This window comes from Panthera leo, chromosome A3 (genome assembly GCF_018350215.1).
Source record: "Panthera leo isolate Ple1 chromosome A3, P.leo_Ple1_pat1.1, whole genome shotgun sequence".
NCBI classification, from domain to species: Eukaryota; Metazoa; Chordata; class Mammalia; order Carnivora; family Felidae; genus Panthera; species Panthera leo.
In genome coordinates, this window is record NC_056681.1 from 139052936 (window position 1) to 139068198 (window position 15263).

General features: G+C 54.4%; 1 protein-coding gene across 1 annotated transcript in view; it reads right to left on the minus strand.

The window, feature by feature from the left end:
* Nucleotides 1-7473, minus strand: part of TPO (thyroid peroxidase) — a 48089-nt gene extending 40616 nt beyond the window's left edge. Inside the window, 2 exon segments of the mRNA XM_042930349.1 lie at nucleotides 2709-2793; nucleotides 7322-7473. Of these exon segments, the coding sequence (XP_042786283.1) occupies nucleotides 2709-2793; nucleotides 7322-7451 (215 nt within the window). The 5' untranslated portion in view covers nucleotides 7452-7473.
* Nucleotides 7474-15263: the final 7790 nt, after the last annotated feature.

The window sequence follows — 15263 nt, forward strand, 5'->3', positions numbered from 1 at the left end:
AACACGGGGGTCACAGCCAGAGCATGGGGGGGTCATAGCAGAACATGGGAGTCACAGCCAGAGTACGGGGATCACAGCCAGAACAAGGGGGCCACAGCCAGAGCATGGGGGGGGTCATAGCCAGAACATGGGGCTCACAGCCAGAGCACAGGGGGATCACAGCCCGAGCACGGGGATCACAGCCAGAGTACGGGGGTCACAGCCAGAGTATGGGGATCACAGCCAGAGCACGGGGGTCACAGCCAGAACACGGGGGTCACAGCCAGAGCATGGGGGTCACAGCCAGAGCATGGGGGGGGGGTCACAGCAGAACATGGGAGTCACAGCCTGAGCACGGGGGTCACAGCCAGAGCATGGGGGGGGTCACAGCCAGAGCAGGGGGGATCACAGCCAGAGCATGGGGGGGTTCACAGCCAGAAGACGGGGGTCACAGCCAGAGCACGGGGGTCATAACTAGAGCATGAAGGGTCACAGCCCTGAGTATGTGGGGTCACAGCCAGAACACATGGGGTCACGGCCAGAGCACGTGGGGTCACAGCCAAAGTATGTGAGGTCATAGCCTTCAGTACACAGGTGACAGTCCCCAACTGGTGGGCTCCAGCCCCAAGTTCCACACTCATGTGTCAACCAGCCCTGGAGGCAGGGTCATAGCCTTGAGTCCATGGGGTCATAACCCCGAGTATGTGGGGCCCCAGCCCAGAACGCATGTGGTAACAGACCTGAGATGGTGGGGTCCTAGTCCCGGGCAAGGGGGCCCCTTGGTCAGTTCATGGGACCTTCCTTCCTTCCTTGACTCTCTTTACTGTCCTTCCCACTCTGGATCTTTCTCCTCTGCCTTCTCTGCCCTCCGTCTGTCTGTCTGTCTGCTTCCCTGAGTGTCCCTCTCTGCTTCGGGATGAGCAGGGCCAAGGCTGCTCCCTGGTCCACAAGACAACCCCATGGCGGCCGGGGTGACTCTCGCAACCCAGTCACTGGGCTTGTGCACTTTGTGGAATGAGGACATTAAAGGCATGTGATCCTACCAGTGACCACCGTGGACCCCACAGGTGGATTCTTCTCGCTTTAGAAGAATTCACAGAAGAGGCAGAGCTCACATGGCACATGAACCACGGTCTTAGCCTGAGTACTTTAGAAGCTCTTCAAGGATCAGGATGAAATACGCTGAGAAATTACCTTATTTAGGCAACTCAGGTTTTATACGTTATCGTTTCATAAATAATAAATAATTAAGCGACCATGCAATTATTGGGGGATTTTTGTTGAAACTTAATTAGTTATTGAAATGCAATAATTCATTCTATGATTAGTAAGCAAATAGCAAATTAACGGCTCCTTAGTTCATTAACCCTAATTGAGAAACAATATACGTCAGGGGGAAAATGTTGGCATTTCTAGCCTGAAGAGGCTTGTGAATGGAGGGCAGGAGTGTTGGGGCCGCAGTGGAGCCGCGAGGCCGCTGGGGGCAGGTCTGTGCACCCCAGCCCAAAGGGCATGAGTTCAGGGGCACCAACCACCCAGCACCACCCCCTCCAGAATGAGGCTTGTCTCTCCGCCCGCACCCAGCGCCCGCCCCGCCCCAGGTTGCCCCGCACCTGCCCCCGTCTCGGTTCCTCCAAAGCTGATTCTTTATCGCTAATCGACCACGATACTTTTTTGATGATCAGTGTGCCCGTCCCTGAATTAAGTGTGTGTCTCCCCAGAAGGAGTGTGGACATGAGATGATATTCGTCTTCCTAACCCTAGCGGCACAGGGCTGGCCTTGCTAAGTAGGGAGAGCATAGCCCCTCAGGACACACCGCTTGAGTAGGCAAATAAAGCATTATTTGAAAGTTCTCAAAAAGCAGATCTTTCCAATAAAATATCCCAAGGGGGTCGTCATGGCCTCTTTAGGCTGCAGACACTGACTTCAGCGGGATCTGTTGCCTCCGCCAGTTTCCAAGCAGGGTCTGGCTGGGCCACTGACGGCCATTCCCATAACCGCTGTCGCGGTTTCAGACACGCCGCCAGAGTATGAGTGCAGGGGAAGTGGGCTTTCTCTTTCTTCCCCCTTTCATTCAAGGTTTTAGAAAAGAGGTAAACATTAGTTCACTATCAATACGGACAGCAGGGGACTTTTCTGGCTGGAAAAACAGATATTTGGAAAGGAATCAACTATGCCTCGTGACATTCTGTATTTTGACAGTTTATATAATTATTAGTCAACCTCAAAACCTGCTTTTTAGTTGTTTTGTGTTTTATGAACATCTAATGTTTGAGACCACGATATCTTTGATGTTGATGTCAATTATATATTTAAAATCGAGGTGTTTCTTAACTACTTAAACCAGAATGATGGGTGGACTTAATCCAGCACCGAATGTGTGTCTTTGCCAGCCCCGCCCAGGCCCCGGTCTCCCAGCTCCCCCGCCTCCTGCTCCCCAAAGGCTGAGTCTCACCCCCCAGGGAGAAGCCCCCGGCCCCCAGGACTGCGAGGACCGCAGCGCTGAGTCCCGGGGACGTCACTGTGCTTCTCCACGTGCTGGAGGAAGAATCTGACGCTGAATATGGGTCTTTCCAGCTCTTGCCCGAGAAGCCAGGAAAGTGGATTTGCACAGGCAAGGTCTCCTGAGGTGTGGAGACGCTGGGCCGGTGGTGAAAATTAACCGGCAGACCCGTGCCCTCTCCCGGCGACCTGGCGGCTCCCCTCCCGCCCCCTCCGGAAAGCCCACCTTTTCATGGTGTGGTAGATGGCCTCGTCCACCATGCGCCTGCTCTCTTCCACAGCGCGGGTCACAGCAGAGTCTCGGCCCTTCCCTGTGGACGACACGCCCCACGGTGAAGCACATTCGAGGTCAGCCACCCTCTGCCCCCTTCAGTTTCTCCACCAAGTCCGCGGGAGGCGGCGACAAGCTCGCGGCTCCTGGGCCCGAATGTGGGGTCCTGGCTAGGTCACCCCGTGGGGCCCCATTCGCACATCGCAAATCGGGCACCAGCTCCCCCTGCAGAGCTGCCGTGGAGCAGAGCGCCAGGACCAAGCGGGCCCATACCCCCTCACCTCCTCCAAGGTCGGTCTGGCCGCCCTTTCTCTCTTGTCCAGACACCACTGCTGATTCCGAAAACTCTGAGTACTTTGTTACCTAATCAGTGATGTGGTGAGTTCCTGATATCTTCCTATTTTAAGTTGTGCGTTTCACAAAAGATAAAATACTTAAATATACCAGCTGTTTCCAATGACAAGACTTCCACTTTATTTTATTTTATGTTCGAAATGTTTAACAAGTCCTATGGTCTAAATGCTCATGTCCCCTCAAAATTCGTACACTGAAGGCTAACCCCCAGCGTGACCGTGTGAGGACAGAGGGGCTTTGGGAAGTGATTAGGTCACGAGGTGGAGCCCCTGAGTTGGGACTAGGGCCCTTGTAAGGGACCACACAGGGCCCGTCCCCGCGAGGACACAGCCAGGTGCTGAGCCAACCGTCTCACCAGACACCAACTCGCTTGTTCATCTGGGACTTGGGCCTCCGGAGCCGCCGGAAGTAAATGGCTCTTGTTTGTAAGGCACCCAGCTGGCGCCATTTTGTTACAGCATCCCCAGCGGAGTGAGGGAGTCATTTACGACTCCAATCCGGTTAAAACGTGAGGTTCCACATGATCACGTAGCAGGCTCCTTCCAGTGACGCACACGAGGAGCTTCTGTCACTAACGTATCTTCACACAATCAACACTTCATCAAAGGAAACGCATTTATTTGTAAGAATAAATGGAATATCAGAATGTTTTCAAACATTACACACCTTATAGGAATAAAACTATTTTTATTTCTTTAACGTTTATTTATTTTGAGAGAGCGCGAATGAGCAGGGGAGGGGCAGAGGGAGAGGGAGAGAATACCGAGCAGAGTCTGCTCTCGACACAGAGCCTGATGAGGGGCTTGATCTCACGACCCTGGGATCATGACCTGAGCCAAAATCGAGAGTTGGACACTTAACCCACCGAGCCACCAGGCGCCCCAGGAATAAAACTACTTTTCGAAAGGTAACTGTCTATATTTGGAATGACGTAGCCCAGCATATCCCAGGAAACAAAGTGGTGAGTATGCCAGGCAGGTGGCCTCTGTCCTAAAATGTAACTAATGATTCCCTTGCAGGAACAAATAAATGCGTCCATAGTCAGGAGCATCTGTGGGTCTGGAGACGGCAAGTTCCTGAAGGCGGAGACCCCAGCAGATTCCCACCACCCGCCGGGGTGTCCGACAGGGTTTCGAGCCTGGAGACCCCAGCACGGGCGCCTTCCACACAGCCTCTCCACTGCCCCTCCGCTCCGGCCCTGTCTATTCTGAATATGTCATAAGAAGGCGAAACTCCATGTGGATCATCCCTGGGGTTCTGGGAGAAGCGATTAGCCCACGTGCTGGGTGGCCCTCCCTCCGCAAGGGTCTGGGGGAGCGCACTGTGGGGCAGGTGCGGCTGTGACCCCCAGGCCGGGGAGCCCAGGCATTCTCCCTGGGGCCGCAAACAAGGGCTCAGCTAGCATCACAGACCTGGAGACTTTGAACCTGCCTTCTGCTTTTCAGATCCGAAAGCTGAATTCTAGAGAGTTCCGTGGGGCGTCTGATCTGGAGACGCCAGCCTTCTAAAAACAGTCACAGCTCTCAGGGGGTGTACATCCCCCCGGAAAGTTCTCTTCGGGACACAATCATCTCACGCAGGAGAGCTGGAGCGTGGGGAGTCCTTCAGGAAGAAGGTCCAGCCATTTCCGAAGAGTGCTCATTTAAAGAAAAAGGTCAGACAAGAATGTCGAGTCTTCCTTCTCTGAAGCCATAAACCGTGAGGGCCCCTGCGTGTCACTGTCGACTGATTCTGAGGACTTGGTTCTGTTCTCATCTCTGAGTTTGTGTCCTCACGTTACTGAGCCCTGGTGCTGAAACCCAATCAGCAGGAATAAAGTTTGCGCACTTTTCCTTTTTAAGCATGTGTGCTGATTCCCGGATCTCCCAACCTGCAGGCAGCTCTCTGCCTCCCTATGCACCCTGATCTCATCTGCTGTTGCTGTCGTGACTTGTCCGAACACGGGCTGTAAAGACGAGGTGTGTAAGTCTCGACTTTGCAGGAATGATGGAAACGCACCCCCTCTGTGTGCCGATGGGTACGGTGACTTCCGCCAGGAACCCCAGGCAGGGTGTGCTGAAGGGACTCACCCTGTTCCTTAGACCCACAGGGCCGTGCGTGTATTTTTGACAAAAACGAAATCCCCCTGCATCAGTAGAGATTACCAAAGTGTGCCACTTTGTTCCTCCCTGGGCTGAGCCCTCCTGGGACCCTACTCTGGGTCCAGACTCCAGGGTGCCCATGGCCTCACTTCTGTCTCTCAAACTGTACAGGTCACAGGCTGACCCGCAGTGTGTCTGTCCAGATCTACGTGTGCCATGAGTGTTTATCAGCCAGACTCCCGTCCAGTGGAGGGGGTGGGGGGGGCTTCCACAGAAAGACCTGGGGAGACAGTGAGCCTGGATACAGCTGCACCTCGGGTCTCTGGGGCCCTCCTGGGCCATGGCTGGGTCGTGACTGGACAGGCCTCTGGGTCTTGACTGGACACTGGACACAGGCCTCTGGGGCCCTCCCGGGCCGTGACTGGGTCGTGACTGGACACAGGCCTCTGGGGCCCTCCTGGGTGGTGACCAGACATGCGCACGCCAAGGAGAGGTGCCCAGCACAGAGCCCCAGGCAGCTCTACATCCAGGCAGCCAGCTCAGCGAAGCCCCGAGTCCTGCGGTAGGAGCTCAGGTTCACACAAAAGTAGAGCTGTATCATCATTTACATCGGCTCCGGTGAAATGTGACCGATAAAAATATTTCAAAGAAAGTTAGGAGCGAATAATGACCTTGTTTCAAAGCTGTCAGGTTTTGTCAGCGGGAGAAAATAATCTCTCATATTAAAGAATGTAAAATTGGTGCATTACGAGAGAAATATTTTGTAAGTAATTTGTAAATAATTAATAAGCCAGCTTCAAAATATTCCGACTGACCATAAATTAACCTCCAAAGTACAGCGTTCTGACCAGATGCTGCCTTGTGCATTATCTCTATATTTATTCAAACTTTAAGCCAAAGAAAATCAAACTCTCAGGATGGGGAAGTGATAATAAGATTGCTGTTGCGAAGCTGCAGAAACCACATGTCCTGATCCTTAAAAACGTGGTTTCTAGAACTAAAAGTGGGGTGTACGTATGTATTTACATTCTGTTGAACGTCCCTCATGCGTAACCGTTGTGTCTGCTTAGCCGTGTGACTTCTAACTCTTGTTACCGTGGTTTTACGGAACTAGGGCCTTGACAAACACAAAATAAAAGGACAGATCAGTTAATCCACGAGACACTTGCCGGGCATCGTCACAGGCGGGCACTGGGCTGCGTGACTCACTGAGGCCGCGGTGGGACTACTTTCATCTTGAGGTGCTTGACCATGTGAGTCCGTTTTATCTTTCCTGGTCCCGTCCAGACCCCGTGCATTCAGTGCCCCAAGGGCAGCACCGCGGGCCGGAACTGTGATGGATCTTTTCCCCACTTCCTGCCTCCTGGGGTGGGGGCATGTTTGTAGGGGGCAAAGGAGTCTGTGGAGGGTTTTGGTGCAACCTGCAGTATGGTCACGGAGCCCCCTGATCCTGGAAAGTGGGAAAATGGGAGCTCCCAGCAGGACATGGAGTGTGGACCGGTAGCAGGAGGGCCCTCCAGCCCTGGGGCGGGGGGGTGGGGGGGGGGCCCTGGGTCAGCAGTGAGTCCAGCCAGGCTGGGGGAGGCCAGGGCTTGCTGGGGGAGGTCTGAGTCCTGAGGTCGGCAGCCAGGGAGCACCCACCAGGTGCCCCCCAATATTGTGTTGGGGAAAATTCCCTTTAAGGAGTTCAGTGCCTTCTTTTCTCTTTTCTTCTTTTTCAGCCAAACAAAAGCAGAATTTCAGCTGTGATCATTTTAACCACCCCATCCCTTTCTCAACCGGGTTTGACACTGTAACATCCCGATCCAGAAAACACATCATAAGAATTACTTAGTGAAAAGTGATTTCATAGCAAAGAAACGAGCAATTTCTCCCAAAGAAAACTTTTTTCGCATATATGAGCAGATAAAATGGAGATTCTCATCGTGAATCAGAGGACACGAGTTACTCCTCGGACATAATTGTATTTTAACCCTTCTACCGTCCAGAATCACTGTCCCCTTCTGGGGAAAGCCCACGAACGGAGCAGCCCGGGGGCCCCAGCTGAGTGCCAAGTCCCCCGTGACGCTTCCTGTCCCGGTGACTGTGGACGGTAACTTCAGGTCAAGAGACCGTATTTCATCTGTCACTCACCCCAGAGGAGGTCCTGGCCGGTCCGGATGAAGGGGAAGAGGAGGTGTGAGCAGGCCACCAGCAGCGCCACGCCCAGGACCGCGAGCACCCTCATTCTAACGGCAGAATCGACGGAGAGCACGCACGCCATCGGGGCAACGCCCACGAGAGCTGCTCTTTGGGCAACTTGTTACCGGAGCCTCTGGCGTCTGACGGCTCACTGACTAGTCTCCACGCCGGCGACAGAGCCCCACAAGCTTGGGTCTGAAGCCCTGACTCTGACTTGCCTCCCAGACTAACGCTCTGGCTCCCCGGGGCCGCGGCTGCCGCCCTATAAACCCTCTCACACTCCAGTGCCCACTCGAGCGTCAGGAGCCGCAGCGGCCCCTGTGCCCTCGGGTTTGCGCCAGGCTCCTGTGCCGTCAGAAACAAGCGTTCGTTCCCTCCTTCAGGCCCTCGTGCGGCTGAGCCCCTGGCCCCGAGCCAGGAAGAAAGGCAAAGAGGGTGAGCGTGTGGAGAAAGAAGAAGCCGGCTACAATCAGCCCCTCATGACGCTGGCATCCCCTTCTCTCCTCTCTCTCCTTGACCTTCAGAGGCCTTCGTGTGGTCCGGTGGGCTGCTGAGGCCTGGCAGGTGCGGGCCGTTACCTCCATCTGGAAGGTGAACGGGCGCCTCTCCCAGGGTGGGGTGAACAAGGAGTCCCCGTGCAGGAGGCGGGGCCCCCCACCCCATCCAAGGGGGTATCCGTGCAGGAGGCGGGGCCCCCCCACCCCGTCCGCGGGCGGATCTGCCCGAACAGGCACCTGACCTGTGTGCCCGCCGCTCCCTTTGGAAGGTGAGGGAGGAAGGGTTTCGGCGCTTGGCCTCCTCCTAGGCTGCCAATCTCGGCACGAACGTGCTCAGCCCAGCACGTGTCCGCAGCAGTTCTCTCCCGCTAACGATAACACCACCGTCATGACCTTTGTTCTGGGTGCTTTAATGGAGATGTACACTCTGTTTCCCATGGAAGTCTCTCGGGTTCCTACTATGTGAACACCATCTTCTTTCTCCTTTTCTCCTTTCTTCTTCTTTAGGACCTACTCAAGCAGGCCCGCGGCTTCTCCAGGAGGGCCAAGACTGAAGTCTGAAGCCATTAGGCAAGGTGACCTGGATGTCAGTGTGTCAGGAGGTTGCAGCAGGAGAATGTCAAGATCAACACGACAGAGACCCTGACGGTCTGGGATGATCAGAGTCCTGGTAGAGGAAGGACAAGGGGGCCCTCTTCAGAAGGAGAGTCCTGGGCTCCCTGGGCAGAGCAGGGAGGCCAGCCAGGCTCAGCCTGCTGGCCTGATTCCCGGACATCCTGTCGCTGACCCTGGGAGGCCAGGGGAGGAGGGAATCAGGCATGAGCCACAGAGGACTGGTTCAGGTTTGGACACGGAATTTGGGGTGTGGGATGCACACACAGGCTGTGAGCTAGTAGGGTTTGCAAATGCGCCTTTGGGGCCTGGGCTGGAGTCTGTGCTGAGGGACACATCTGGGGGTGGTTGCCATAGATTTGCAGCTGGATAACTGGGATAAGTGATAACGGGGGTCGTCTGCAAGAGGACACGGGAAGGTTCTGGGCACCAGCACCTCTAGAGCCATAGTGGGGACTGCCGTGTCCCCAGCGACGTCACGTCCAAATCCTGGAACCTGGGATTCTTCAGACGTGACTGAGTGCACGACCTGGAGATGGCAAGGAGCAATCCCAGGATCCTCACGGGACGCAGGCAGGAAAGTCTGGGGGACAGAGGTTTCGATGGCAGCAGAGGCTGGAGTGATGTGACCACGAGCCAAGGAATGCAGGTGCCCAGAAGCTGGAAAGAGCAAGGGACAGACTCTCCCTTGGAGTCCCGGAAGGACCCAGTGGTGAGGCAGCCTGATTTTATTCCCTACGGGCTCCTTTTGGACTTAGGACCCCAGAGGTTAGAGAACAGATTCGTGCTGTTGGAAGCCACCAAGTGTGTGGCAGTTTGTTGTAACCAAGGAGACCAGCACAGGGCGCAGGAGAGGCTCTGACAGACAGTGGTGCCTGGGGCTCAAGGGGAATGTGAGAGTGGACAGAGGCAGAGAAACCAGGCCTGGAGATGTTACCGGGGAACTCATCACACTTGAGTTACCATGTTGCTCGAGGAGCGAATTCTCAGATGACATAAAAATCCAGGGGACTTAAATCAGGTCGAGAAAAGTTGGCTCTCTGGACATAGGAAGGAGAAAGTCTTCTCCACCCTTAGGGTCTGCCAGCGGGACGGAGGGTTAAACCGGCATGAGACAGACGAACAGGAGGGGTACCAGAATCTTACCCCTTGTGCAGGGAGGCCCAGCAGTGAACTTAAGACCCAGAACGTGACCGAGGCAGGCAGTGTTTATGACAGTAAATCTTCGAGGGGCTGACAGACAGGGAGCACTCAGCCTTGGAAGCTCAGTTTGTGCGGGGCCCTGAACGGGTTTGGGGAAGGGGGGTCGGGGTGGTCCTGAACGGGTCCCTGAAGGGGTTCTTGCCGGGGCGTATGAATAGGCAGGGCCAGTCATTCACGGGCCTTCTCGGGCCGGAACGTGCCCTTCTGGCGACCAGGGGGCTCCCCTCACCTGGGACACGTATTTCCTGCTTCCAGGGGGCAGAGGGGGGTCCGAGTGCCCGGTCTTCATTAGCTTCTAGGTAGAACAGCAATATGCCCGAGTGGGGGGTTTGGGCCGGCCTGCCCTTGGCCCCCAGGGCCCCTACAGGAATGACAAAGATTGCCTCCTATCCAGCCTGTGGGTTTGTACTTGTTGACTTGACAGAAAGTGAAAAATTCAGCCAGAATGAAAACCCACCAGATTTTCCCCTTGTGAAGGACCAGTTCTCACGGTCAGTGTATTTAGTCCAAAGTGATGACACTGAGCGGGTCCAAAAATAACGGCGTTGGAAGAGGACGCTACCTGCCTTATTTCCTTCCACCCACTCTTACCTGATTGAGGCCCCGTCCACAGGTGCTGGGGACGTGAGCGCGAGCCCCTGGGCCTTGTTCTCAGGGGCAGGAAGTACTCAGTGATAAAATCCAGGAGGAGCGGACGGCGCTCATGCCTGGTAGCTGTGGGAGTGGGTTCTGGCCTAGGGTCACACCCTCAGGGGACACGAGGCCCTGGATTCAGCGACTGGCCTACTCTGCAAATGCCCCCCTCCTATCAAAAAGAAATCTAAGTATCTTTCTCTGAAGCTACAAGGACATAGTGAAGGAAGCTGCTGGAAGTGGAGATAAGACGCGCACATAAATCATTACAATGCAAACCAGAAGTGACGAATGCCAGTGAGGCGGGTGTAGCCCCGAGCTCTGGAGCCCACATGCCTTCGTACTATGGGTGACTCTGACCTCTGGTGCAAAAGCCATGGGACGCAGGGACACGTGGGGCAGGAGACTGCACCCTCTGGGCGTGGGTCCTGTCATTGTCATCATGGGCACCATCGCCTGTGTGGGAGTAGGACCGAGGTCTGCCAGGCTCATGGGGACGAGGGTCTGCAAAGCCATCCCTGCCTTCGGGGTCTGTGCTGGACTACCGCCAGGAAGGATGCCCGGTGGGCACAGTTAGTGCTGGAGCCGGGGCTCTGGGGGCAGAGACATGGTGCTGCGGATCCTCAGGTCACAGCCGGAGGGAGACGGCAGGACAAAGGTCACTCGGATTGAGGCCCTGTGGCTGGAAGAATCACCCTGGACCCTGGAGCCTGGGGGTGGCAGGAGGCGACACTGGCTGGGGCTGGGGTGTGACACAGCAGGTGAGAAAGGAAAGTTCGGAGGTCTGCACCGCCCGCTTGGTTCGCTGGCTCTACAGTTTGGCTTCTGCCACGCCCAGGAGGCCAGGTCCCCTTGCCACCTCTCGACAGTGGCTCCTTGTGGCCTGGACCCACCCCTTGCTCTCCCAGGGTGCACTTTCAGTGGTCTTCGCATGCAGAGAGGACACAACCTGACTATGAAGTCAGAGAGGAACTCTGGTCCCGGACCCACCTCTTTCTAGCTGCGGTCCCCCAAGGTCAGCGCTGAAACTCTGAGATTACGCATTTCTAAATATAGCCAATGTCTTGTGCCACACACATCACACACCTGCACGCACACACGCACCTGGGTGCACACACACACACGCTTATGCACCCACACACCTGCATGCTCACACATCCACACATTTGCACACACACGCATGCTCGCACACAAACCACAAGCACACACCTGTACACACACAGACATGCACATGCACACCTGCACGCATAGAGGCACGCAGCTAACAGCACACACACACCTGCTCGCTCACACACACGCACACACACAGGCGTGCAGCCAGTAGCACACACACACACGCATGTTCACAGACAGCTGTATGTGCACACACACACACACACAGGCGTGCAGTCAGTACGTTGTGTCTGGCACAACACACGTGTGATAGCGAGGAGAGCGGTGCAGACAGCCTTCCTCAGCGTCTCCTTGCCCCTGCCGAGCTCCCTGCATCTTGTGTGACATCCCAGACCTTCCTGATCCAGGCGTGGCCTGCCACAGCCCGTGTCTGCTCCTGTCCCACTGCAGCTGCCCTCGTTGTGCCCAACAGGAAGACGGTCATCGCGATGCGTGTGCACTTCTGGGGTAACACAGGACATCCTGTGCCTTGCAGAAGACAAGATTGTGGATTTTGTCATCAACGAACTCGTCGTGTCCTAAGAAAACTCACGTACGAGTTACTGACTTGTGCTGGGGCGATTATTTGTACTTTGGGTGTCAACAAACTATCCAACAGGGTGGGCTTTGATTGATACTTTAGTGAATGTGTGACCACTAATTTTCAAAGAATCAGGCCACTGAAGACCATCCTCGCACCAGGCCTGCAACCCTTCTGTCTGCCCGTCCTCAGCTCTGCTGGCAGTGAGATGCTCCCCTCCTCCGGGCCCAGGGGAGCCCCCAGACACCAGCCCTGAGGCCACCTTCACCTTGACTCTGGGTTCAAAGCCACCCACCCCCTTTATTGCTGCGAACCGAGTGCCATTCTTGCCTCTTACCTTTAGTTGTGTTGTGTTGCGTGTTCTTTCATTTATAAACTTGTAAGTTAGTCTTTTTTAAAGGAAAGACTGTCCCCGAGGTGGGGGGGGGGGACAAGGGCACTCAGTGACAGCATCACTGCAGCCTGGTGTGGGGCTGGGTCCTGAGGCCCAGCAAGGACGCTGAGGGAGACGAGGAAGCAGAGCGGCTCCGTGGTTCGGTCAGTAGGATGCGGCTTCCACAGGCCTGTCAGTGGCCCCAGGGGGGCTGGTGAGATGGGCACGGGGGCCTCCGACCGTCTTCCAACTTTGATGTAAACCTACAATCATTTTAGAATAAGCTCATTTATAAAAAGAAAAGAAAATTCTGTGATTCAGACTCAGTTAATTTTCCTTATAAAATTTGAGTAATTATTCAAGTTTGTTAAAACCTAAGTTTAGGTCAGCGGGTCACCTGACAATTCGTGCAAAACCAGGTGGGGACAGGAGGCTTTCAGCGCGAGACGCTCAGCAGGCACAGTGCCAACGCTCCCCAACCCCTGGCGTGGCCGCCTCCAGTTGCGGGCTCTGAGCCGGGGCCCGGCCTGGTCCCACTTTCCTGTGGGGGCGTCACGGGGCAGCAGCAGCAGCAGCAGCAGCAGCAGAATCTAGGACTTTGGGGCCGGATGGTCGGCGTCTGTGGGCCCAGAGCTGGCTGCAGCCCTGGAAGTGAGGATGTGCACAGGAGGCACAGAGGCTCAGTAAGTAATTTGTTGCTTTAGTGAACAGCTCAGGTGCTATGTGCAGGGCGTCTGCGAAGGGCCTGAGATGCTCTGAGGCAGGAACCGGTGCCTGGGTGGCTGCAGCGTTTGGCACGAGGCCTCATCTGGCGTCAGGCTTGTGGAGTTTGCGCAGATGCCGCACGGAGGGTGAAGAAGGGTCCGCGGTCCGCTGAACCTTCTAGTAGTTTCCAGTTAATGGTCATTCCCCATCAGCTCTCCTGGGGGTATTCACAGCTTCATCACGTTCAGCAAAAACATTAGACCTTCGCAGACCGGGGCTGGACTCTCCCCACGTACTAGCACCTGCTTTAAGCTGGGTCCTCACAGCCCTGTCCTGGGGGCTGGTGTCAGACAAACAATCTTCCCAGAGAGGAGAGACACGGGAAGGTTGCAGAATTATTCCTACTTTTCAGTGAATTTACATTGCTACGGGGATAAGAGAACAACTAGTGGATGTTAAGGGGGCACCATGGTTTTCTGGTTTGTTAAATGTTCTTAGGAACTCAGTTTCATATCGTGCATCACACACTGAAGAAGCAATAAGGAAAACACTTTGGCATTTGTTAAAGTAAAGCAACAAGAGAGGCCTCCCTGTGAGGTTGGAAAGGCCCTAGATCATTTTTAGTGGTCTTTGGGAGCCCCAGGGCAAGAGTGTTGTCAGTGTTCACGTAGAATATTCTAGGACCCTGAGTAATGAGACGTGGCACCCCCACATTCCCATTGAGTTCAGAGCCCAGTCATTTTGGGGACTGTGAGGGCCTTTGGAATTTGGAAATGCACTTTGTTGACATGAAGTCTTTCTAAGGTACTTTGAAAGTAATGGTGCAAATATGATTTGCCAATGTTGACCTGAGTAGAAATCAGGCCCCAGAACGATCCAGCAGAAACAGGCATCCCAAAGTCTCCGAAGGTTGTGCGAACGTGTTGCCACATTAATAACTGCAACGTGCAGCTTCCTGACCTACGCTTGTCTTCAGTGACAATGTGTGTGGCACAGCGGATTTGTCCCTGTCACATGTAGTGCATTTATGGAATGGCGGGTGGGGACAATCAAATGCATCCAGTGTCCTTCCAGGTCCCCACCTTCACGAAGATCTCAGAATGATTCTGTCCTGAGAAGAGGTCCCGTCCCCTCGACCATGGGCGAGAGGCAGCTCACCAGGTGCCGGGACCCTGGGATCTTGGACGGTCACACCTACCCCTCCCCAGTGTAACAGAAGGCAACTTGGCTTCCTATTCCAGAAAAAAAATGGACGCCTGCCCTTGCCGGAGGTCATTAGGAGGGTGACGTACAAAATGACCCGCGGCCTGTTGCGAGCGTTGTTGCTACCCTGTCAAGAGGGGATGGACAGACCACGTCCTTGTGCTGGTAACACTGTAGAGCACGGGGCGGGCAGGGCTGTGTGGGGAGAGCACATCGGAGTTTCTGTCACCGTCATTCTTGCAGAGAGATGGGCCCACAGGAAAGGTGATGAATTCAAGCCAGGTCCTGTCTGAGGACAGGAGGGACGTGGTTGGGAGACTATCAGGTGTGGCCTGTTCTCTTGTTGGGCTGAGTTCCTCATGTGAAAAAGAACACTTTCCCTGGAGATAGAGAAGAAAGACGCTGGAATTTTAAAGAAATGTTGCGTTGGTGAACACAACGGCTCAGCCAGGTTCAGAGTTAGTAGCTTATATAAAAGGCTCTGGCATCCATACGCAGTAAGATGCACACCTTCCCTCTCCACGTGTATTTCTCTAATCCGAGCACTGAAGGTCAATAAATGCACTTGAAAGATTTCCAGACGAGGATGTAAAGATCAGCAACTAGTGATCTTCAAGCACACGGCTTTTTCTCGGGAAAAGTGATGAGGTGTTTGTTCGTACTGACCTAGAGGCACAGCTCACACGAGGGCAAAACGGTCAATTCAATCAACTTAGGGAAACAACAAAACAGAACAAAAACTGCATATTCAATGTCGTTTTGACCAAATTCCAGTGTGAGAGAATATACAGCCTCTCCAGCTAGTTTTGGTCTGTGTGCATGTGTGTGTATGATGATAGTAAAAAAAAGCCTGCAAAGGTCACAAAAACGAAGGCCTAATTTAGAATACAGTACAGCTGAATTTTTTATATTGACTCAGTTAAATAAATGATGCATTTATTCTTGGATTAACCATTAACCATTGCAAACATCTTT